Source organism: Semicossyphus pulcher, unplaced genomic scaffold, assembly GCF_022749685.1.
Source record: "Semicossyphus pulcher isolate SPU_LCO1_2020_fin unplaced genomic scaffold, fSemPul1.0.p SCAF_2, whole genome shotgun sequence".
In the NCBI taxonomy this organism is placed as follows: Eukaryota; Metazoa; Chordata; class Actinopteri; order Labriformes; family Labridae; genus Semicossyphus; species Semicossyphus pulcher.
The window spans coordinates 6,107,580-6,134,309 of record NW_027211693.1 but is presented as its reverse complement, the minus strand read 5'-3'; the positions used below and the strand labels follow the sequence as shown (position 1 = coordinate 6,134,309).

General features: G+C 42.6%; 1 protein-coding gene across 1 annotated transcript in view; it reads right to left on the bottom strand.

The window, feature by feature from the left end:
- The window catches only part of htr4 (5-hydroxytryptamine receptor 4), a 129,913-nt gene that overhangs the window by 61,104 nt on the left and 42,079 nt on the right, over window positions 1-26,730 (bottom strand). The window contains 2 exon segments of the mRNA XM_069670340.1: window positions 10,423-10,623; window positions 18,207-18,320. Of these exon segments, the coding sequence (XP_069526441.1) occupies window positions 10,423-10,623; window positions 18,207-18,320 (315 nt within the window).

Below are 26,730 nucleotides of genomic sequence, written 5' to 3'. Positions count from 1 at the left end.
GCGGATCTCTCCTTCATTCTTTGACTCAGTCGTCACCACAAACCTTTTGTTCTGTTTGTGTTTTAAGAGCGGTTCCTTTTGTCAAAACATTTTGCAGGTTCACACCCAAGCTGACCATAGTGTCACAGTCCTGGTATTGATTGTTTGTGAAAAATAAGTGAATCTCTTAAAATGATCAAGATGCTGGTTTGCTGTTGTAGAGAACAGCACTGTCTCTTTATTGGAGGTAACTCATTTAACTCAATTTAGAAGGATAATGAGACTTTATTTACAATAGCCAGCGACCACACGATTCTATCCCAGGTCACCAAATACTGAAGCTTTTTCATGCACGCGTTGGTTTGAGTCTGTTTCTGCCCACAGATCCTTTCTGCCCAATGTTTTGAGGCAGCTGCAAAAACTCAAGGCTTACAATCAAATCTAATATCTGCATGAATTGTTTGTCAGATTTCAATGTGATAAAGTAAAAATAATTGGACACAGCACTCCCAATTGTAGTGTCAGAAAGGTGTGAGGGGAGGGGCTGTTCAACAAAACCATCAGCATTTTGTTTAAAGCGATAATCTTAAAGATTTTCATTTAAATAAACGTCTGTTAAGTCACTAAATATCAGAATGAAGTAACACAATGGTGATTGAGCCTATGGCCCGCTGATGAAAGCCTTTGCATTTGCAGTATTACAGACTGGCTGTCTGGTGCGACTTCACCCAGCAGTGGTCGGTCTGCCAGAGAGAGTAGGCGGAGCTAAGCAGCTGCCTCTCCGGTCTCTGCAAGTGTTGCGAGTAAACAGTAATCTACTATGGCTGAACAAACAAAGAAAAGATGGATGACTACAGATACAACTTCACCAAGAAGTGAAAATCCAAAGAAAAAGAAACAAACTCGACGCTCAGATGAAGCAAACAGTCTGAAAAGGAAAGCGACCGTCAGCCAGGAAAATCAAGAGTTACAAGCGGAGCCAACCGTGGACGTCACACATGCAGCACTGTCTGGATATCTGGTGCCGCCAAAGAGAACAGAACTGAAATCTTTGAGATTAGCACTTCAAGCAACAAATAACCACATCCAAAAGTCCATCATATTAATTTGCCATGGCTGTATCTTCGACTCGATCCAGTGTCATAAAGTTGCTAAAGAAGCGAGGAGGGCAGCTTTATGCTTCAACAACAATTAAATATCTAAAATTTTAAAATCCAACAATCACTTTGTTTATGTTCCACAAAGACGTGGATGTAGAGACACAGACAGTAAAGTCGCACTCGGGCATTAAAGAAAGAGAACAGCTGAACAACATTAAGATACATGACGCTATGTGTTCGCTCCTGCACGTCTAAATGCATGCTTTGTGTGTCCATCTGCGTGGGCAGTTTTCAGCTTAGTTTTTCTCTAATGCACGAACAGCAGCAGAGGTCTGGTCTCTGATGAGATGCTGTTTCTTCTCTCTGTGAACCAGAGGCCATCAGCAGCTAAAATGCAAAATGCCACAAGCTGTCTGGAGGCCAAGTCTTTGAACTTCAGTCCTGCCTGACCTCAGAGGTGAGCACACAAAAAGCAGGCCTTTCTTACCATGCTCAAAAACTACATTTCACAGGCCAGCTCCATCTCAACTGTTTAACCTTCTCTGGCCACAAAGGTTACCTGGACACCAAGCTGCTTTTAAGAAACATCCTGCTTTAAGATTAAAACATTCTCCAACATTCCCACAGGGAGCGGATCAGCAGGACGATGAGGTTGTTGCCTTGATGTGAGCGGGGGTTCTTCGCCTTGATTCAGGACTTCTTCAGGGTAGAAAGTAAAGGAGGGAAATCTTTGTTACTTACCACCAACCTTCCTTTCCATGAAAGTCAAGCATTAAAACTTGAAGGTTGAGGAAAGAAAGAGTTTCTTTTGTAACTTCCTGTTATACTTTTTGTTTTCTATACAGCTTCTCACTTTGAGGAATCAAATGGGGCCAAAAATAAAGTTCTTCAAAGAGTCTTTTCATGAGAGAAGTTCAGGAGAAAATGCATTTGCAGCTTGCACCAAAAGTGTAATCCTCGAGGAACACCTTCATAAAGGTTTGATGAGGGCTGATGGAAGGCCTCATACTTGTGCAGCCTTTGACTTGCAAACATAAAGTCAAGGATGTCTGTTTTCCTGGAAAGGAAATCCAAGAAATCAGTGAAACAAATGGAAAACAACATCAATGTTTTCTATTATTTAACAAGAATGTTTGACCTTACAATCACAGATCGGTTAACGCTTTCAGAAAGTCCCATTTTTAAAGACAACCAGAACAACACAGCCGTATCTTTCAAATCAAAGACACCAAGTCTTCTTGTACAATTAAAATGTCTTTATTGTCCAAGCTTAGACATGTAGACCTCAATACAAACTCAGGCATTTTAATTGTTCAAAAAGTAGGTGCCTTGAACTTTTGTCTACACATTCAATAACTCTTTGTGAGTCCAGGAGGTGCTCTTATCTTCACATTTTGATCTGCAATTGTATCTTTGCTGTTTTTCTCACTGAAAGAAGAACTGATCGTTAATCTCTCTTGTTTCCCTGAGTCTAACTTTTCTCTTTCAAACATCGTCTTAGCAAAACTTTTCCAATCTCTCTCTCTCGTGTCTTTTTAATCTTTACCATGTTGCTTTTCTGCAGCCAATTGTTTCCTTAGTTTTGTTCTCCATCCTTTTGTTTCTCAGCTTCTTGTGGTGCCAATGAAAAAAAAAACCCTTGCTGCCAACATCTGCACTGCTGCTGTAATGTGTCTGTTTGTTGATGACTGATTTTACAACAGCTTCTTTAGTAACTCTGACGTGTCTGTTGACAATACGTTCTCACTCAAGCTCATCAACTACAGCAGTGGATCAGTGGTCTTAAGCTCCAAAATAAGTATTGCACGTGCAGGTCTCCTCGATAAACTTACCATTAATCATTTGCAAACTGCAGTTAGACTTTCAAAATAAAACGACCCAATTACCAATGGCAAATAACCAATGTCCAATTAGACCACAGACTGTATAAAAAGATGGACGGCATGACAGCTCCCTTAAAGTGAAGCCAAACCCTCTCTGTCGCCCCCTGCTGACTGGCTGCAGTATAGGTCATAAAGCCCGCCTCCTCCATGTAAACAGATGGGACATGAGTCAAACTATAAAATCAAAATACACGTCAAATACATTTTTCTCAAACATGGTTTCTGTCATTTTAGCTAGTTATTATCATGCTGATTTACGTCCAAGTGTTCATTTTTCTGACAAGTTTATTTTTAATTAGTTATTTGATGCTGTCAAGATGATGATTGACAGCTCTTTTGACAAATCTGGCTTCTGCAGCCGATCTGTTCTGGATTAGCAGAGTGGAGGACGAACGGCGAGAGGAGACGTAACAAAAACAATCACTACAGTCATTGAAGTTTACATACCTGCGAACGTTAACCTCAGACCAACACAAGAAGCTGTTCTGCTGTTAAACACGTAGGCGAGCGAGATCCTTGCTGCTTTTCGGTGAGTTAAGTGTGTGTTTGGGTTAGCGAAAGTGGCTACGGCAGCGCCACCCGCCGATCTCTACTGCGTGGACTCTGGCTCCAAGTGACGTCACCATCGCAAGATGGCAGCGCCTATCACAGGGGCTATTTTGGCATCACTTTCGTACAATGGGAGCAGAAGGAGACGCGTCGTCCATCTTTATATACAGACATTGAATGAGACACATTGTAAAACTTACTGAGACACATTTACTTTTTTTGAGTTTTGGACGTGCAACAATAATAAGCATGTGGTTAACCTTGTGAAAATGTTTGGTTACGTTTGGGCATCAAAACTACTTGAGAGATGCAACACTGAAGGAGGACTGCTCTTAATTAGCTTGACCCATCCAGCTCTTCTGACCAACACCCCAAGCAGACTCTGGAGCTCTTTATACTTTAACATGTCAAAACAATGAGCTAGAGCACAGTGTCATACGATTATTGCAAGAGCTGATTCTAGGTCAGATTTTTTTAAATCGTGGGCCACTTTGTACAACTGCAAAAGCCTGCACTCTGTCGATGTTTAAAGAGCTAAAATACACTATATCAATAGCTTTACATGACTGTTACGGCCCTGAACTGTCTAAGGAAATCCCATCCTCTTCACTTCCTGTACAGTCAAGGTGCCCTCCCCCGAGGCCGATGTTCCTAAGGAGAAACTCAGTGCCTCTAATTAGACTGTTTTGACCTGACTTGGGTCTCTGGGGCAGAACTGCCTCACACGTCTGTTTTACCATGATTGGCAGAGCTTCGACCCAACACCGTGACCTTACATGAGCTCTAAACATGAACTGTCTGGGAGGTTCTGCCCTTCCAGGTTGAAGATCTGTCTTCCATAAATCATGCATACTATTATTTTCTCAAGACAGTTCTAGAATCTTTTCTTACAGACGCCTATTTATTTTAATTCCATCAATTTCAGAGCAGTAAAAAAACAATCCATAAGCATGTCCCTTAGAAATTGCAGGGGAGGCAAAAACCTTGCAAGGATGAAACACTCATTCTGGGCAGGGTTGGAGATGTCCCTGTCATGTTCCAGTTTCAGTTTTCACAGTGTTATTTTGCCCGGTTGAAGCTTTAAGTTGACAGAAATTATGATCCTTCTCATCGCAGTCACTTTTAATTACGCCTGTGTGCTTACAGCAGCACGCTGTGAGAGCAGCGAGGAGTGTCTGTGCTGTTTTCCCCTGGGTTTCGCCACTAAGGTGACTTAGAGGTTGGCTTATCCCTCAGGTTGGTGGAACTTGTTTGAAACAGACAGATGTGCAAACTTTACCTAAACTTCTCTGCATGTTTTCAGACAAGGGAAAAAATCTGTAAATAAATTTACAAATGACATTCTGCAGTTATAGGACTCTCCTTAAAGATGTTACAACAGACAGAACAGTGGTCTTTTTATAAGTAAGAGTATTACCTATCAGGTATTTAGGGTTGGATTTGTAGGTGTGTGAATGTATTTTTGAGTGAGGTAAAAGGTAGATGTTGTAAATTTAAGCAATAAATTCTTTAGTGCTTGCTACACTGACCAACAAAGCTGAGCTCTCTTGCACGCTGAGCCGTGCTGACAGCGCCTCATGCACAGTTTTGCAGCTAGTTTGAGGCTCTAAATCCGAGCTGAAAAGCCTGTAGTTGTTCTGGGCTTCCAAATATGTCATATGATGGTGCATGCAAACTGTACCTTACTCAGACAGAAAACAGAATAACACCGAATACGTCTTTCTTTCTCTGTGCTCTAAATCTTTTGTTTGTGTGTCGCTGTGATTGTGTTTATCTCACCCACAACACAGAAGACGTTCTGGTTCAGAATTTTGGTAATGAAGGAGGATTAGCGACAAATCCAGTGTAAAATCTGCCCATGCTTCTTTTAATCTGTGGTGCCTTTGTTTATGTTGTTCTGCAGAATGCGAGGGTTTTATGTGTTTGTTGAACATTTTTAAATATCCAGCAGAACACAAATACACACACTTAATCTGCGCTTTGTGCCATGAGGGACTCCAGACTCTCTGCTGCGTGTTGCTGCAGCTGACTGAGTGACACTTTCATTAATTCTTGGTCTCATCCTGCAGTTTCACACGAGGACGCACTTTAAGTCTCTCTGTGTGTCAGTCGGTCTGGTGCTTTTAATATATCCACAAACTTCATCTAACGTCGTCTGACAGCCTATAATTACAGTCTGACAGTTATTTGATGCATTAAAACACTTCAGATGATGAGAGAAGCTCTTTGTGACTCCCCAGTCATCAAATACGGCAGCTCAGTAAGAGGCCCAGCACTTCAAAATATAAGGCTGTGGGTGCCCATCTAGTGTCATGTTAGTTACAGTAAATATTTACCTAACCTCCCCTAAACATAACAAAAGTCCCTTTTGCAACGTTAACCAAGTTTTAAAGCCCCCCTCCAGTGAAAATCCAGTGTTTAACCTCTTAAACATCTCCATGTGGTGTTCTTCATGAGTTACAAGACATATCAACATCAGTAGTCATCTCCATGGCTGGGCCTGTCTGCTTTTAAACTGCAGTGTACCAAGGACGGGCTGAACAACACGTTTTCAGACTGGCAGGTTTGAGACGTCACAAACCTAAGGAGCCAATCCCGTTAATGGATGGGGTGACGCTCTGCATATTGTTATGTGCAACCTATGGCAACCACTTCAGCGATGCGCGAGCCAGCTGTAACCACCATCGTAATTTTTACAAACTCACTACTGACTACTAACGTTAACATTTCTGCCCACGATGCAGATTTGGACATTTTTAATGAGGCAAAAGGAGGAGATGCCTTGGGAAGATCTTTTATGAGGTAATTAAACATATTTTGCAGAAATAAACATATCAGACACAATTTAATTTCAAGCAGAGCATTTTATATAACACGAGTGGAGTTGCTCTTTAGTGCTTGTTGCACGTCCAATAATTCAGTGTAGTCAGTATAACTGAGAGCACATTAGACAATCAACAAGACACAGATAAGACAATGCTGCATACCAAAGCCGGGGCTTCTTATTAAACTAGTCTTATTATCAGCATCTTTCAAGCAGCAAGAAGTTAAAATGAAGGGAAGTGCACCGGCGTCTGCAATAATGTTCTTAAGAGAACCGTCAAAATCAACAACAAAGAAGAAGAGGAGGTTAGGGGGTGTGATATGATTCAGTGGGGACAGGAGCACAATGGGGGTAATGAGGGCTCTAATTGCCTCGCTGTGAATTGTAAATGGAGGCTGCAGGATGCAGAGGCAGCTGGATGTATAGAAGAGAACTAAGCTCCTCCGGACTCATAATTGAATGAAGGAACCATTTCCTCCTTCAGCTGCTGAGCTGTGCATCTGAAGCTTTGTCTCGTTTGGAATATGATCCTGTGTTTGTGGAGTATTTACATTAAAATACACATATAACAATTGTGAATGTTATATTAGTGTAAATGCGTCAGTGAGAGGTCGTAGAGGTCAAGTTTGCAGTCCTCCAGATTGTTACATGTGTTGTTATTGTTGAAAACGACATGATTAGCATTAATAATGATAAAATCACAGCATAATATTCCCTCAGCATCCAGCCGGAGTGATGCTCGGTCCCGAGATTACAATCAGGGCGGCCACATTTTTCATTAACTCCAACACAAAACATTTGATCCGCATTTTCAATGTTTTTATGGCTTACAACACGGATCAGCATGTGTGTTAAACCAGTGATAAGACTTTGACTTCAGCTCACATCCTTTTCAATTTGGCCTTTGTGGCGTTAAAGTGAAGTTTAATCCAGCTGTCTCGATGATAAGGTTTACTCTATCTGGTCTGATTTTCTCACATCACCGGCTGCCAAGCCCTCAGCATCAACACACCAGAGACTCCAAGAAAAATGTATCAGAGAAACTCCCCAAACAAGTCACAGTTTATTTATCGACCGGCGCAGAGTGTCCATATTTTCCAAGCCCAAAATCTGGACCCTGATAGGTGGAGTATAAACTTGTTTTCAATTTTCAACAAATCTATCCCGACTGTTTTGTACGGTGTTGTGCTCTGGCTGTATAAATGGGCTCAGACCGAGCCATACAATAGCTGCCCATAAACATTTAGCTTACTTTCAGAAGTGTTGTTCTTATGTAAGCCATAGGAGCAGTAGCATTGTGAGCATCTCTTTCTGGAGATGGTGAACCTTCTGTGGAAAGCCGTCTCATCTTCTCTGCATATTAGCATCTGCAGAGAGTTTGCAGTGACAGTTTGCTAACAAACAACCTAATGTTGGTTACATTTACACACAAACAGACAAATCATTATTCAATGAAGACACATGGTGCACTTATAATGTTTTATATTCATGATAGCCAGTTCATGATGAATGTCCATAAAAAAGCACTGCCTTTTCTGTTGAAGCCTGCGGCCTTTTTCTGTTGTTAAGGCAACCACCGAATCATTAGCTGAGATTAACCTAACTGTTATTTTGTAAACTGACAGATCTTCCATTTATTTTGGCTAAAATACTTAACTTTGTGTTCAACAGATTAGTTATATCTGTATTAAAAAATGGACGGCGGAGGGCTCTTGCTCTGGCTTTGATGGAGGGGGAGAGGCTGATCCTAAATACGTTAAACACAGGGAAACAGAGATCCGTGTGGGTACATGAGAAAGAGGAAACACGGCGACAGAAGGCCCGCCTCTCCATTCATCCGATTGGACAATGAGAAAAACGACGCAATGACGCTGGGTGCTTTTCTGCTGTGAGTTGAAGTTTTTTCAACTCGAGGCACTCAGAGCGTTTCCCCAAAAACACGAGCCGCACACAGCGGAAAAACACGAGGCGCTCATGTGCAGAACTGTGCTGCCAGGGTTCTGACCCGCACCTGCTCTGGCAACACATCACCCCCACCCTCATCCACCTTCACTGGCTCCCGGTCAGGTCCTGCATCTCCTTTAAAATCCTTCTTCTCACCTACAAATCCCGACATGCCCTGGCCCCACAGTACCTTTCTGACCTCCTCCACCCCTGTACCCCATCCTGGAATCTGCAGTCCTCAGACACGGGCCTGCTCACCATTCCCCACACCTGCCTGCTGACTTTTGGGGTCTGAGCCTTCAGTGTGGTGGCCCCCGCCCTCTATAACTCTCTCCCTATTGAGATCTGCAACGCAACAAGCAATCAGTCATTTAAAAACCTGTTCAAAACCTCGTTTTCAATAACAAGCGTTCCCCAGCTCACTGTGCTTTCTTTCTTAGTACTTGTGTTTATTTGTTTTAGTTTGAACTCCCATGTAAAGCAACCTTGAGTTTCTTGAATGCCGCTATATAAATCGTAGTAATAGTAAGAGTTAATCTAAGTTATTATTATTATTATTATTAAATAAGCAGGCAAGACACTTGGACTTAAGATAAAGGTATCTCCACACTGAACGGATCCTTTCCCATTCAAACTGCACTGAAGTGTCCATTTATCCTTTTGTAACTAATCTTAATGTCACAGAACATAGGGGTCTGGTAACAGGGGTGACCCAGCTAACCTGCTAACAAAGCGAACCCATTGCAAGCTAAGTAATGAACTAGCAAGAGGTCATGGAGCCAGCTCATTGATCGTGACTTGCTTCCTATAACAAAGTCGTAGCCTGCGGACCCTGACAGACTCTAGAGGGTCAGTTCTCTTCAGAATGCACGCGGCTGTGCATCAGCACGAGGGGAAGAAAAGCTCCGTAATCAGAAAGCATCATTTATTCTGACGCATAAACAGCATAGGGAGCCTGAAGGAATAACTGTCACCGTGCTCTCTTGCAGGTTGAATCGTCTGCATGTCTGCTGCAGAGCTGAATTTTGCCAGGTGCTTTAAATGCCAACGTCTTTTTTAGTCTACTTTGTTGAAATAAATGAAATCAGTCCGGCTGCAGAGGAAATACAACAAGTTATCTGCTCTGCATTCTGACACAATTTGTGCACAATCAGTCTCCAAGTCCTCTCCCTCCAGTTAATATCAGAGCTGTCAAAATGAAGGGCTTTGCTTGAAGCAGACAACACTGTATAGCACTCTGCAGCTGAATATCATTATTAGAGATTCACAGACTTGTGTTTCAGCACTGGTCCTACTTTTGTGGTGTGTTTGTTTTTAACTTTAGTGGTTTGCTAAGGTTGTGGGCAACTTTTCAGTATTTTCTACCCTTTCAATAAACAAAACAAGTCAAGAGAACACTTGGGGAAGGGAAAGACGTATGTTTTCTGTGCGTTTGGGTGAACAGACACAGTACGTTTTCTTGTAGATCCTCACCATTAATCTTGGACACTTCATCTACACTCCATCCCAAAGGCGGTAAATCTGATTCAGTCCCTGCATCACCTCCCTGACCTGCGACAACACCACGTCACACACAAAGAGCCTGTATAGGCCTCACACCTGTCCAACGTAATGTTGCAGATTGTGCATCTGTGATGTTTGAACCTGGTAGCTGGAGATGGTGGACAGTCAGATGCTGTTGTTAACAGCAGACTACTGTGGGTTATTTATCGACACTGTTCATGGTGTAAAACAGGCATAGGAAGAACTGTGTAAGCGAAAGCATCTGCAAATGCTGTAGGTCCTTTCCAAACACCAAACAACAAAGATTTAGGCACACTGCATCAGCAGCGCCTCCACACACACAAGACCTACACACAGAGCGTTAAGAGTATTGCCTACATAAAGACAAGCCTCTCACCTTTGTAGTGCAATAATAAAGAAACATCATTTACATCAGAAACACAGAATAGAAAGCTATTCTTTCAAGTGAAACACCCAAACAATATAACATTGTAAAAATATGCTGCCCTCTGTAATTGAAGGGAGAAAACATGAGGCAAAACCAGCCGTTATAGTATAAAAGTATAAAAATGTAAACATGTGCAGGCTGCATGCCAAGTCAAACACACAAACCAACCCAAATAAAGGCACTATGTCTGACCTGTCCAGGGCGATGCAGCACAGGTGCAGGATGGACGCTGTGGTCAGCAGGACGTCCAGCGAGGTCCGGACCAGGCAGAAGGTCTCGCCATAGATCCAGTGCTGGTGGACCAGCTCGATGGCACCAAACGGCATCACCAGCACCGACACCAGCAGGTCGGCAAAGGCCAGAGACACGATGAAGTAGTTGGTCTTGATTTTCCTGATGGAGGGAGAGAATGAGACAGAAGGACACAAGATGTTATTTTTTTAATCACTGTTTTTGGAAGAATGATCAGTCTTTACAGTCCATGTTAAGATTCTTAAATGGAATATGAGAGGAGTGCATGCTGCTGCTTTTTTGTCTGTTTCTTTTAAAGCAGCCAAAATCCAGATGAATATGATTTAAATAAATAAAATCTAAGAGACAGCAACAAAGATCGGCAGTTCCATTAAAGAGTAAATGTACTGCAGAGCAGTGACACTGAATGACAAACACATTGTTTTTGCAAAAACAAAGAAGAGTTTATTTGTTTGCTGCTGATGAAAACATCCGTCCTTAACAATCATAGAAAAACAATAAAACAGCTCTTTACACGTCCTCGTAATTATAAAAACAAAACATGACAAAAAGGAACTTTTGTATTTTCGATTAAATTGCTTCTAAATAAAGAGCGATTGTAAATTAAAGGAAGAGCCAAATGAAGAAGTTTCAATTAACTCATTACAGCAAAATAAACCATGTTTTATTTATGTACAGAGGTGTTTGTCATTAAGAAACTGAGTGATAAGAATGAACTGTTTTCTAGGGAGGTTATTTATTCAAAAAATGATTCATATTAATCAATTTCATAATTTCATTTTGCCAAGTGGATTTTTAATGATAATGAATACAGCTGATTGTAGCTTGAGCGAGCCACAGCTAACCCACTGCTAGACAATTACATGAAGTAAAAAGTGTGGAACTAAGAAACAAAAACAAATGCGACTTGTTATAAAATTGTGTATATTGTCACGCTGCGTGGTAGCTAGATGTACGAAGGAAGAATGAGGAAGAGGTGCTGTGTGTTGCGAGCTCAACAGAGCCCAGATTTACTTCCTTGTCGCAGCAACAGCTGACCTTGAGGTGTCTCCGGAAAAACAACAACAGATTGGCTAACTGCTTTTCTCACTCACAGCTCTCGCTTGCTCAACGTGCATCTTCTTCTCCCCAGAACGCCGAACTACTGCTTTATCACAATAACTCCCTCTTCCCTCACCTGACTCTACTTCTATGCCGATTTTTTAAATTTGTATTTTATTAATTACCAAGTGGAATAATGGAGAGATGTCAGAGTGAGGGGGCTGCACATGGACATGCACCCTGAGCAGTTGGGGATTCAGTGCCTTGCTCAAGGGCACCTTGACAGTGCCCAGGAAAGGAACCAGCTACCAGCCCCAATGCCATACTTAGCCCATACCGGGACTTGAACCGGCCACCCTCTAGTTCCCAAGCCAAGTCCCTACAGACTGAGCTGCTGTCCACCACAAAGATTTTACCCACTAATTACCCACTATGGTGGACGCCTCCCTCAATGAACATCGGCAAAACAACAGCAAACATAAACAGGAATTTATACCCAGCCTTACAATATTATGTCCTATATAAATAACATCAGCTTCAATATTTTATGGTTACACTCGTACTGGTCCTGTGATGTTGACATGAGAGTCTTTAAACAAAGGCAGAAATATGCTCAAACAGCCGAAGCTAAATTCACTTGGAAGTTTGTGGAAAGTTCAGGCTCTGAGTTTGACTTCTATTCCTGCAAAGAAAAACTGGAAAACTTTTTTTTGCCGTAAAATATTTGTTCCATTTTTCACAAAACAATTGACTTCAGGAGGACAACAAAGTAAGAAGGGAAGAGGACGCATCCATCTTCCCCTTCACTGGAGGCTGTGCAGGAAGACAGGGTGCAAAGTGAAAAAGTTGAGTCTCTAACTCCACTCAAACATGAGTAAACTTAAAATGAGGTAAAACCGCAGAGAGAGAAAGAGATTAAGGTGGAGTCACTCTTCAAATAGGCAAAAAAAATCACGATTATAAAAGAGACTGGAGGACTGAATCCACTCTGATTGCTAACTAACAACCTGCAGAGTCCTAATCTCTCTCTCTGTGATAAAAGGTGACTCTCTCTCTAAGTAGCACAGCTGTCACACCTGAGTGTTGTACTGTTCCTACTAAGTATTGCTGAGATGACAAAGGGAAAACACTGCAATAACCCTAAGATATGTTAGACTGTGTTCTATATCGTCCTTTCAGTTCAGGGTGGCATAGTGGTTAGAGTGAGGGGCCTGTAACTATAAAACCACTGGTTAAGGACATCCGGAATAAGCCTTTAAGGCTCATTTGTTGACTCAAATTGTTGTTTCAATATTTAGTCTTTAACATGGTGCAAAAGCTATTTATTTGTTATGTTGTAGGGGAGCAACTGGATGCCGACATGACCTCTGTGTGTAAATGAAATCTGTTTCAAGGGAAGGACATCATTTGCACTCAGCAGATTCTGCAGAGTGTTTTAGTGTTGGAGAGAGTGAACTGAGATACGGAGTCGCAGCTGTTGTGTGAATGAGTATTTTGTATTATCATCGCAACTGAATGAAGGCAGTGAGTAACTGTGACCTGAATCATTCAAGACACACAAACATTCACTCGCTCAGCAAGGCTTTCTTTAGAAGCTCTACTACGCACACGTCACACACACAACCTGAGCCAGCTTCATACTGCTTTAATAACTACTGTTACATAAACATTTACCACGACATTGTTCCTACAGAAAAGTGACTGAACATATCTTCAGTACGGAAGCCCTAATTAGACATGCATCCATACATTTTATTTACTCCATTTTCCTGTGATAACAAGTATTTCCCGGTTGTTTTCTCCAGATCTCGACTCGCTTAGGGCTCCGTACTGTATCATTTCTGTAGTGCAAAATCGTAGTCATTGGCATATACATTAATACCAACATTTCCACAGTCCAGCTCTACTGTTCACAACCACAAAACAAAATGCCATCCATCCATTATCTACACCGCTTTTCCTGTTCAGGTTCGCAGGGGGGGGGGGTGGAGCCTATCCCAGCTGTCATTGGGCGAGAGGCGGGGTTACACCTTGGACTGATCGCCAGTCAATCACAGGACTGACACATAGAGACAGACAACCTTTCACACTCACAATCACATCTACGGGCAATTGAGAGTCACCAATGAACCTAACGAGCTGTGGGAGGGGACCCACGCATGCAAACACAGCACCACCGTGCAGCCCTCAAGATGTTATTGCAGCAGGAAAATAAGTTTGATTTAAGGCCAAACACCTCTGCAGAAAGGTCTGTTGTTTGCAAGTGGCAGTAAAGCTGGTTTGTATAAAATTCAACCAATTAAACTTAAAAAGAGAAAGATGGACGGAGGAACTCAAACTGAAATATTGGCTGACAGGTACATTTGAAGATGTTGTACACCTTCTTCAGTGACATATTACTTATTTTATTATACTTATTTCTATCACTGTTATCTCTTTCCACAGTTTGTCTTCTTCAATGAGCTGCTAGAAGCTCTCTTATCTCCTTTTCTAATAGTCTACATCACTGCTATTGTTACAAATCGAGCACTTTTTCTATGCAGGCTGACACTTTAAGCTGAAGCACATGTTGTTGTTTTTCCAGCATGAGGTTACTAACAACTCAGAACAAGGTTAGATTTCATAAACCTGCAAATGATGCAGCTGGGACACACCGACTATCTGTCACCCTCACACATGCATAAATACCCCCTCCCTGTCTCTTTCCATCTCTCCATCATACGCACACACGCAGCAGGATTTCTCTTGTGTGGCTCTGCGCTCGACAAAGACCAGACCTGTCAACACAACGTGAGTGGATACCACTCTGCCAGCCAGCTGTGAAGTCAGGGCCTTAACAAGGAGGTTGTTTTTGTAAAGTAATGGATAAATCAGTCAGAGGGATTTAGTATCATTGGAAATATCAATAAAATTAGTGATACATGATATTTGATTTTGGCTGGTGTCCAACATGTCGATATGTTTCAACTCATTTAAGCCGATTGCTGACAGAAATTCAAATATATCCACTTATTTTTCCACCAAATTAAAGAGACATTGAATCTTTCCTGTAGTGAAATTAACATTATTATGCCTACACGTCCCACACGCAAAAGCAGACATAATTAACAATGCCTCCTCAGTTCAAGTTCAGGTAGGAAACACAATGTAGAGTGGTGAGATTTGGCAAATTCTCCTTTTCCTAATGAGGCTGCTAATCCTTTGCATTCATCGACGAACCACCGCAGCCAGCCAACTAATCAGTGAGCGAGTCGGTCAGTCAGCTGGCCCGTTCTCCACGGTCTGCTGTCTATAAATAGCCCCAGTAAGAGCGGATCGCTGTGAGGGTTTTCCATCTGCCTGTCAGTAACCCAAACAGCCCCTAAAAACAGGCTGTTAGTGCTGGAAACAAGCAGCTGTCTGCTCCGCACGCTGCATGTGGGGCACGCGTTCATCATGTTGGCACACACATGTTCACATCCACGCATCTGACACGCAAGTACTCACGAAAAGATGCACATGTAGAAGCATGGCTACAGGTTTAAATACATACACACACACTATATACTTTATACATGCACCACAGAGTTGGCGATAACTCAGAACAGTTTAGAGGCTATTAACATGCCCAGAGAGGGTGGTGTCATGCTTATGACATATCGTGTTTAGCTTAAAGTGCAGAGAATAAATAACTTCATAAAGGGATTGTGTTACAGTGTGGTAGGTGTAATTTACAGACGCACATGACGTCTACTGTGTAATATGGACAGCAGAGGAGGAGATACGAGGGCCTTTAACAGGGAGGTTAATTAAAAACCTCTCGTTACAAACTGAGTAAGAAGCGAGGCCAGAGAGGAGGACAGACGACGACGCTGGAACGCTGGTTTGGTCTTCTGCAGCTGGTGAAATCTTAAAGCTAAGAACATGCAAATTAAATAACCCTGGGGGAGTTAAAACAAAACAACTCAGCTTCTAAGAAAATGCATTAACTTTGCATTTTGTTTATTTTGTTAAATGTTTCCAGAGGCAGAAACGCCTCAGCAACAACACTTTTCAGATTACGGCAGCATTTATAGTACTAGACACGCTAACAGAAAACTTCCTGCATCGCTTCAAGGCCACAGTGTGTATTTTTTTAATGTTTAATTACTCAAATGGGCAGATGAGCTTTTTCAAATGGCTTTTTTCTAAAAGACATATGGGGACATATAAATTATTATGGCATTTTTCTTACTTTCAGGAGAGACAACACGATTGCAGCACATGTCCTACAGTGGCTTCTGAGAGCAGTGGAATATTAAATCTCTGCCTGTCTAACCCTCAGGTGTGCATTAACATTTATTCCTTTTCAAACATACAGAATATACAATTATCAGTCATATTATCTTCATGAGAAGCAGGTAATTATTTGTTATCAGTATAGGCTGAAAAAAATCCATATCTTGCATCTCTAATAATACTGAAGCAAAGAAAGCTGCCGTGACCACAGATTTATCACCACACGTGCTTATGGGTCTGCTAAGTGTCTGTAAACAGTGTGCAGGCTGTGTGGCAGCGTGTATCTGTGTGTGTGTGTGTGTGTGTGTGTGTGTGTGTGTGTGTGTGGGTTTCCTATTCGCACTCATGACACACTGAGAGAAACAAGAGGTGATTGGTAGCGGTGGTTGTGTTTGTGTGTGGTAGTTATTGATGAGTAGTTTAGCACCCTCTGAATCACCCTCTGCTGGTGTCAGCTCCCTGTGTGTGTGTGTGTGTAATGCCTCCAGCTCTCCTAACTTGAAGGCTGAACAGTGTTTTAGCCTGTTTTAGGGCTGCTTGCTCTTTAATAATACATCTTATTGTCCTGTTACAATGCTGTCCCAAAGTTTAGCCTAACAGGGTAACATGTAGCTTGTTTTGCTAAATCATTGCTTCTTGTGGAGTTAATGTTTGCATTACTACAATAAGGATACGGCTAAAAATGAGGACAATATATAAAGTGATAAATGTAAAATACTGACTGACCTAAAAACTGTCAGACAGACTGATGCTGTGAAATAACAAGCTGAATGTTTGCTTGCTGTTTTGCAAACACTGAACAGCTTTGTTGGTTTTTAATGATGTCCTCTGAGTTATTCTTCATATTTTGTCACGAATTCTGCCCCCACGGGACACTCCCACTGAGAAGGTGTGAAATGAGATGTCTTTGTCTGTTTTTGTGTCTGTTTGTGTGGCTGTACTCTGCATGAGTCCTTTTCATATTTGAAAGTGTGCCGCGAATTAAGAAATTAATGTCTCACTTTCTGTGTGTGTGTGTGTGTGTGTGTGTGTGTGTGTGTTTCCCCGTGGACAGAGACACAATGAGGCTCGGAGAAACAAATATGGTTTGTCATCGTTCTCTCCTCAGGGAGGTGAAGAATCACAGCGGTGACTTTGTCACTCATCAGCTTTCTTAAACACGCACATACAGCACACACACACACAAGCACACACACTACATGTAGGCAATTACATGGAAATGTAACCTCACTTCAATTACTGTCATTCACACAAACACACAAACACACACCTGTCTATGCAAACTTTTTGCCTGCAGTCTTCTTCTAACCAACACACACGCCAAGCTATCATCCTGGGGACAAAGGTCACCCTGAGCTCTCAGGTGTCACAAAATGGAAAGAGAGGGAGACAGAGAGAGTGTCCAGCTCTCAGCGAGACACACAGCGACAGAGAAGGAGAGGGAAAGGCAAAAGAGAGAGAGTGATGACACAAGAGAAGAAGAGAGAGAGAAGGTGGGGAGGACAGGAGGAGAGGAGGAGCAGGAGAAGAATGAATCATCGCGGTGACAGCGGCTCCCACAGCACCAGCCGTCCTCACGATGACCTGTCTGCTCTGCTGTTGTCGCATGCACTCCTGATGTTTGTTATCCCACACACAACTTTTCACAGTGCATTCATAGATTGTGTGACATGTGTCCTTCTAATAAAATCCTTCTGTGCAGTTTATCCTGCTGTGGTCATGTGCTCAGTGTTGTGGGAATCCACTTCCAAAAGTTCCTGTTTTAGAAACACTTGATGTATTACTTAACGGTGGTTTTCTCGCTCTACTTCTCTTACACTCTTTCCCTCTTGCAGACAACCTTTCTATCTTTGTCTCAGTAACACACACACACACACACACACACACTCACACACATTCACTCAGACTCATTCATTCTCTCATGTTCACTTAAAGACACTCTGATTGCACCACAGCGTGACATCAGCTATACGCTCAATCGTAGCCTAGATTGATCCCTTATTTCTAACTTAGGTCTGAGTGAACATGCTTCTAACATCTGAAGGGTTGCATTGGCTGAAATATTTCCAACGTAAACAGACCCACAACTTAAGTCTTCCACCTTAAATGGCTCATTGTTTGAGAACTGGGATAAGATGAAGTATGAGGGGGCATTTAGTGTCAAACTCACTGGTTTCAATGTAGGGTTAAGAGTGGGTGTTGCACCCTAACCTAAGAAAGCGCTTGTGCAAAGCTGGTGCAACTGGCTGCAGTTATTTTCGGCATTTATAATCTAAACCAGAGTTATCACTGAATAAAAACAGGTAATATTATTGTAGAAATCCAGACACGATCATTTATAGTTGTGAGTAATTGTAAGTGTGTGTATCTACTACAGGAAACATATGAATATACATGTTTGACAAAGGAGAGAAGCTCTGCTGTACCTGAGTTGTCTGTCCTTGCAGACGGCCACCATGACCAGCAGGTTTCCCAGGACGCTCATCAGCATGACCAGAGACAGGAAGCAGATCAGGGCCATCCGCTTTGGCATGCTGTCGCTATGGAAACGGTAAAAAAAAAAAACAAGACAGAACAACGACAACACATCAGTTCAGATCTTCAGAGTGGAACAACAGTCTGTTTCTTTTACTGATAAGAACATTTACAGCACTAAAGCCGAGATGTTTTTAATGTAAAAATCCAGCTCTCTTTTTATCAGCCCGGAGCTCGATCAGCAAAAACTAACCACTTATTACTCGACTCAACTTTTCCAAATGGAGCTCAGGTATTGGTGCAGTCAGTGAAAACTTTTAATGAGACTCAGCTGCAGCAAGGAAAGCTGGATTCATCTGCAGGAAAGTTTCTGTGGCTCATCAGATTATCAGAAATCAGACGTAAAACTACACGATCAAGATTTAATGGTGAATCTACTGAATATGAAATGATAGTTATTCCTTTAGTATTAACTCCAAATCCACAGTAAGATGATACATACAGATATCTGGTAGCTGTGCTTGTCTGAATGTTGATAGGATGAAAATATTTATGTGCCATTAAGAATTATTGATGTCTCCTGATCAGAGCAATCAGCCACGCAGCAAGATAAGATGCTTTTTCGATGTTATTTAAATGCCTGTCTGTCTTCTATTTTTCTGATTGCTATTAAAGGTTATGAAACCACTTACACAGCAAGTACTTAAAAGGTTTAACATTTATCACCAAGTAATACTTTTAACTTTTTATAAGCAAATAATGGAGAAGAACCAGGATGTAAGCTGCAACACAGACTGTCAATAGCTATATGGCGGGTGCACAGGTACGGGAACTATCGTCTCCTCCCCTCACCCCTTCAAAGCTGTGAGGAGTTTTTTGCTGGTTATGAATCAGACTGAAATTAATTCGGATTATTCTATATCAGGGGTTCCCAACCCCCGGACCGCGGACCGGTACCGGGCCGTAGGTCATTTAGTACCGGGCCGCGAAACCCAACAGAAGTCTGTGACATACGCGGAGTCAGAACCGCACAGGTCTGCGTCATATCTGCTCCTCTCCTAACGTCTGTCTCCTCCCTGTGCCGCGTGATAACTCTGATAAACTACACCTACAAAAGCAAACCAGACCATCAGCATCAAGATTGATTATTTCTATACAGTTATTTTGAATGCCTGAAACTGCTGGCTGGGGGTTTAGTGATACATACGACTGTTAAAGAAAGCAGGATAAGATCTTTTATTAAAAAACACTATGTACAGGACAAAATCAGCAAAGACAAGAGGTACGGCTTTGTCCAAAGGGGGCGCCAAAATCATCACAAACCAAAAGTTCCTCACAGGAGCTTTAAGTGTAGCCGGTGATGTAAAAATCAAATGAAATCAAGAAAAAGCGGAGTTGAGAATTAAATTAAATCCTATAACATGGATCATAAGGAACCAGAAAGGGCTAAAGTCCTCCATCAAGAGAAGAGGAGGCGGAGAGACTAACGTTACTCTGCATAGCAAAAGATCCCAGTGGAGGACGGGGGGCGAAAGGAGGTCGCTGCAGAAGACCTCCCAGCAGGTGATTCAAGTCTTGACATCGTTAACGGAGGCTCTCAGAGCAGCATATATTATGTTCATGTGCTGTTGGCGTGAAGTTAATGTACCTGCGCTTTAGATCCTGTGTTGTTGAGATAAAGGTGAATTTATTTGTAGTGATTGTGCTCTTGGCTGTGAGTGCTCCTGAGGCTGAAGTAAATCCTGCTGAAATGCAGGTGGATCTATGTCTGAGTTAATATTCCTTTGGTGTTACTTGTGTTTATGTGTGCTGTAAATCCTCAATTTAGTTATCGTGCGGTCCTACCTGCCCTGCTGCGGGGGGGCCGGGGAGTGTAATGCTGTTTGATTTACTTAAAATGCATCGATCAGCACGGACTCCTGGAGCAATCTGTTAGATTTTTATTGGACACAGTAGCTGCAGTAGTGAATTGTGTTAGTTGACTTAAAACGACCTGCACAGCTGCATTGATCACATCGCGTTGTCGCGGCCAACGTTTTGTCGCCGCTGGCAAAAAAACTCTTTGACACGGAAAACTGAATTTAAAGTTTCTATTACTGATATATTTGACAAAATCTTACGAGGGGATTTACAGGAAGTGGATCATTTTCAAGGACTCTGTGATAGGACACCTCTTTGCCCAGTGTGAGGGGAAAATGCAAAGGCCGTCCTTCCTCTAATTTAGGCTGAAAAAAGTGACGAGACCAGATGCTGGGTGCTAATTCACTATTCACCACGGGGAACATGATATATATTATGGCATGGAACTGCAGACTTTGCAGTTTTGCTCCTCTACATTTAACCTTGGCATGGCTTCAATAAAACGTCTCAAGGTACGGCAAAGTATCCAGCACGAGTTATGAAACAAAGCAAAGCTCAGAGTGAGTCGTGCGGTTTGAGAGCCTCTGAAAATGACGTGTTAAATGTCAGATTTGTTTGACATTGGTAATGCATTACAGTAATCCTCCTGAGGCTTGTGGTCTGTCGTACTTGAGGGTTTGACAGGGAGGGAGGGGGCACAGGAACGCGCCATTACAGCAGCAGGAGCAAGAATATCGTCATAATGTAATTTCAATTTTCTTCTCCCGCGTCTTTGTCCGGCACGTCTACAGAAAATTAATGTAAGGCTTATTTAATTTACGTTCTGTCCAAATGATCTGTAATATGCTAATACACGCCTTCACTTTATGATTCACCGCGGGAGTCAGGAGCCACATACTGTAGCTATCTGCCAAATTATTTTACTCACACCATCAGAGGTTCAAAGGCAAAGTGTGCAAATGAGGCTTGTTCTTTGATCAGTGGTGCCAACACTCTAATCAGATCAAATGGGGCGGCTGACGGCTTCTCAACACACCCATCAATACCACAAAAAAAGTTAGAGAGCCTGCGAAGCGCCGCACTAATCCTCTTTCATCTCAAATTTGTCAGCTACACAGTCCGACCTTTCCCCTGGATGAGACAGAGATATGCATGTTATTGTAGTAACTAGCTTTTAACACAGCAGCGGGTGTGTTAGCCGGCATACAAATGTCCTCCTTTTGGATCTGACAGAACAAGCAGGAGGAAGAGTTTCTTTCTCTCTAAGCATTCAGAGCACTTACTGATCATTAGTTGCCTGTCAGCGTCAGATTCTAAAGCTGCTGGCATCTGCTTCCTGATTCTTAGAGCACAATTAAGCTCAGCACCCAGCTGTCCAGTGTCAAAGGTTTAGTTAAAAAAGATTCATTGGGCCCTGAGCCCTTACTCAGCAACACCATTGTTACCTGGGGGCTGTGCGGTACAACCTCAGCCCTCTGTTGATGCTCAGTTGCACTTTGAGATGCTGCTGAAGGACAAGAAAGGGTTTTTTTTCTCCATGCAGTGCACTATAATATCCCTGCAGATTCCAAGACTTGACCCTGAAATCTCCCAGCCAAAACGCTACTCTTCTAACCTTCTGGTAGGAATCACATTGGTTATTTGAAAGCACAAAAATGTCCTGGTGTTTATGTGAAATTGAGCTAAATGTGGTTTAAGAGTCAAGTGTTCCCGGCTCAGAGGTGAGGCAAAAAGCCTGCTGTTGGAAATGGGCAAGACCAGTAATCATTGGGCATAACAGCGCACACTTTCAGGCAGTTTCTCCTTGACTCATGGTGTTGAGCTTTGGTGCTCTCTCTGGAATTTGCTAGAGAACTGACTGAGGTAAAAGAGTGAAGACTGAGAAAGCTAAGAGGAAAGTTCAAACCCCCGCACACGGCCTCTACATGCCGGCCTACTTTCTGCAGGTATTGGCAAGATGGTAATATTGTCCCTTTAAGGAAGGTTGCCAGAGATAGCCAACCCAAATCCCACTGAAAATGCTGTGACTGGAGAGGTTTCAGATTCAGTTTGGTGATCTGTGAAGCACTTTTGTTTGAAGACGTCTACGGCCATGTTTAGACTGCCAGCCCCAGACAGCAAAAAACTAATAGAAGTGCCATTTTTGCAAATTGAATCGAAGCCAGGACGGCACGGTAGTTCGGTTAACAATGTGGTCGTCTTACTGCCAGAAGCTCCAGCATTGGATGTTTAGCTGTAGTCTAAACCTGGGGATTTTCATGTGCTGTAACGACCCTCAGAAGGGATTTCATTCCATCATCGTTACCACAACGTTCATGGCGCCAAATCACAGGTTTTCTGTGATTACAAGAATCTTAACAGGTGAGGTGTAAGGCGTTTGCGTTGCCCAGAATCATATGAAATGCCTAAAAACTGTCCCAATATCAATGAGAACCAACAGGAGCCCATTACTTTGTGGAGCTAGGGCAAACCTGCCGTGGTGTGTTCTGACTGTGGAAAATACACTGATGACAGCTGAGATGTTTGAGGCATTTTTGGTAACTAACCTTCTCTCTTCTTCTTGCACGGCACCATGTGTTCTAAATTGACTTTCCAGATGTACGAAGGTCACTTACTTTTAAATTCTTCTTTATATAACTGTGAGAAAGTGGAAGACCCAGAGAAAGAGAGTTTGCAGCAATAAAGAAGTAAAGGAAGGGATCGACTGAAACTAGAATCTTGTAACTTTGTTGACATATAATACAGATGAACTTTGACCTGCAGCTAAGCTGAACTTCTGGTGGGCAATCAGCGTGCAGCAGCTTCAATTAGGACTTCAGAGACAGATGAGGGGTGACTGGATAAATACATCCTCCAGACAAGAAGCTTTAAAAGCTCCAACCCACCGCTGAATGGCCGGGTGAGTTTGCTGCTCTATGGCGACAGAAAGGACAAATACTTTCTTGGCTTTATTTCTTAACAGGATTTGAGTGACCTTGGTGCTAAATGTGAGGCAGAATCTTGTCAAAATAAACGTTTTAAAGATATCTACTCAGCTGTGTCAGGTAGGGAACAAAGACTAATCACCTACACCGCCTCAGAATAGCCCCAGTATCACTACTTTTGCTATTCTTGAGCATGGCTTTAGCCTTTAGAGTGGCTTCATATCAGGTGTCAGAGCTGAATGAGCTGCTGAAGTGCCGCTGATTGGATCTAAAGAGCAGGAGCTGTTTTTTCCAGCCCTGATGACTGGCAGCCAGGAGGCTCGGTGGTCTGCACGGATCTCCTGAAAGAGTTGATGCTGCAGGCAGAGAGCTCACTGTGTGTGGCAGAGTGAGAAATCACCCGACAGCACACTAGAGTCATTCTGCACGAACCATCGAGTCAGCTGAGGTGAGCTGATTGCTTGGGGGTGATCACCTTTAGGGACCTCCACAAATTCATTGTAAATATGGTGAAAATGCAACTGCATCAAAGCTGTAAAATGCAACTTTCTCCATAAGTCAGAACCAAGGTGTCTTTTTAGCTTCACATGCCCCGAGTCGCTTCCCTCTCCAACGCACAGCCTCAGCTGACTTTAGCAGAATCTACAAACGTGCCTCAGGCTCGGTCGAATGCAGCTTATCTTCCTGTCCGCGCACTTTTACTTATTTGCTTACCTACGTCCTGCTTGTCTATTAAATTATGTGTGGAGAGCTTTATACACGGACACGAGAACAAACAGCACACCAAAGCTCTGCTACAAAGGGATGCACTTCTAAAAATTGTAATAAAACAAAGTGGAAAAAGTAGTAGATTAGTTCCTCCTGAGTGCAGAGTGGAGCCGTCCTGTAAGAGGTGAGAAATTAAAAGAGGGTTTACAGGTTGGGATTAGTTGGCCGTCATTTTAGGGGCATTTTCAAGGTGGAGTAAAACGGAGGAGGGAGGAGACGTATCCCTCCCCCAACATCATTTTTTAGTTGCTACAACAGATGCAGTAGTGGTTGCTACCTTACAGCTGCTTTATGCTTTCGGCCCTTCTTATGGTAATTATTCCCCTGCTGGTTTTATGGATACGGCTTGCTGTGTAGGTGATCCTTAATCCTGGCTAAAAGCTCTGATTGGTTGACTTTCGATGCATAAATCAGCCGTAACCAGCTGCAGCACCTGACCTAGGAACAAACCAGACATGTAGAGAAGATTAGGAGGTCTGGAAGTTCTTGGCGTCTAATCCTACAACTCTCCAATGTGTTCCCATGCCCTGTTGACAAATTGGGATGCATTGTCGCAGCCCCCCTCTTGTGTCTCAAACAGACACTTGCATCTGTTGGGCATCTGTTTCAAGGTACGCTTTGGCACACTGCATTAGGTTTAGTAAACATATTATGGGGTTGTATCAAGTAATACCTGAGTGGTCACTTTGTTTTTCAGCGGTCTAAAACCCTGTTCTCCCGGTTGACCGCCACCTCAAGCTACTATATCAGTCTTTCTAAGACGTCACCCGACTTCACACACACTCGACAGCTGGAGTGATACTCATAGTGATACTTATATCACTGTGGATTGGTCCAAATTGGCTGGCAATTATGAGGGTTAAATATGAATTATAGTGCTCATTTTGTAGGTATAAGTACAACCAGTGAAGGAGAACAGCCTGAAAGCTTTGCCAACTGGAGGATGCTGTTCCAGAAATGTATTTGTTCACCGTCTTCTGTTTGGGTTCAGAGATTTATAGAGCTGAGTCCCAAATGTTTATGCAGACAAAGACTTTTACTTCTTGAATAACTAAGCAGCTTCACAAGTTTTACAAAACCAAATTTATGCAATGTAGGACGTAAACTTGCTATCCCCTGTGACCTGATCTCACCCTCATCTCCTCGCCATCATTCAGGACTATTTTCTCTGCTCTGCTCAGCCAAACATGCCGTCATTAGATACCTCCAGCAGACCCCCGTCTGTGGGTAAACATCGTATCAACGGTGAAGACCTCCAACTTTACATTGTCCCTTAAAAAAAACAGTTGAGGCTGCTGGTGGAGGCCTCAGTTGGAGTCCCTAATTACAAACAATAGCTGTCTGGACACTGACGTTCCCTCTCAGCAGGCAAAGACAAGCCTGCTATTATGAAGAGTGGCACCAGAGGCAATGGGTGCCATCCAAAGTCTCATCAAACGCTGCTGCTCAGCGTCATAAACAGGGGAAAATGTGTCAGAACAGAGGGCCGGGTCATGACAGATTCTCCCCCCGCTGGCTGGAGCCACAAGAGAGAGAAATGGAGGCCAGAGAAAGAGAATAATTACGCCTGAGAGCTCGGGAGTAAAACTGAATTAAGAAAGCAGGTGGTTCACTCAGCTGGAACATTTCGACAAAGGACAATAAATCAGTGCATTAGAGTGAGCGGCCCTGTTGATGAGATTTTTTTATTTAGTGGCAATGAGGAATCTCCACTTGCATGCTAAAGAGGTGTTTCTGTACTTTCTCTTTAAATTATCAGTCATTCGTATAAAATGAGTCAAATAAGAGATTAAAAAAACCTGAGTTTCATCATACTGTATCCAACTGGAACATTTTTTGGAAATAGGCCTTTTTGTTTTGATCAGGGGACACCAGCATGGAAATGGTTAAACTTAGCGCCTGTGCATAATCTTTCAAATAAACTTTAAACCAAAAATTCCTTCCAGCTCCAGGATCAATAAATGAAACATCACTTAAAGCCTTTTGGTTCCAAATTTGGAATTATACACCTTTGATGTTCTAAAAACGCCAATCAGCTTCTGACACTTTGTTTGAGTCCCAGTGACCGTGCCCACCTCTGAACTGCTGCTGTGATTTGCCTGTCCACCTGAGTTATATTTTTCCAGTCCCACGAGCTTATTTTTCTTCTCTGTGACGAGAGCTCTTTAAGCAGCTGCTGCAGCTGAGGTTCGCCCCCCCCCCAACGACAGGTTTCTGTTTCTGCGCCGAGCTGGAGTTTGGCTCCAATTAGACTCTGTTATCTTTACCTCACCTCGGAAAGAGAGGTTTAACAGCATGAAGTGGTGCAAGAGGGAAGCAGCAAAGAGCTAAGAGAAAGAACCTGGTCTGAAAGTGTCGGCAGAGAAAGAGCTCCAGCAGAAAGTGTTTGTGACCGATCCAAGGAGTGCAATTTGAACCTCCGCTTTCACAGCTCGTAGTGCGATGTACATTGTAAGCGACAGTTGGTTTGGTGTGAAAGAAAAGAAATGACTTTATTACAGAGTCCTGATGGGAGAAATTCAGAGGGAGAATTCTGTCTTATAGCCAAAAGCGTTAAGTCTATGCTGCTTTGTTTGTCAGCAGGATTGTCGATAAACTACTCGCACGGTTTTTATAAAACTTGGTTGACGGTTTATGCACGGGCCACCGACAAGCCATCAGATAGCTGTGTGTATGCCACCTTATAGCTTTGGGTATTCAGCAGTTGAATTATATGACTTTGGTAAACCAAGTTGCATCTTTGTAAAGATGTGAAATAACTATTTTTGTAACTGTTGTTTTTGATGACAAGCTGTCAAGATAAAATAATAATAAAATGAAAGTCACAGCTAGGAACGACAACATGCTGCCCTTGAAGGTATCCTGGTCCTCAAAACTCTCCAATACCAACATTCTTGTCTGGCAACATCCACAGTGACAGTCT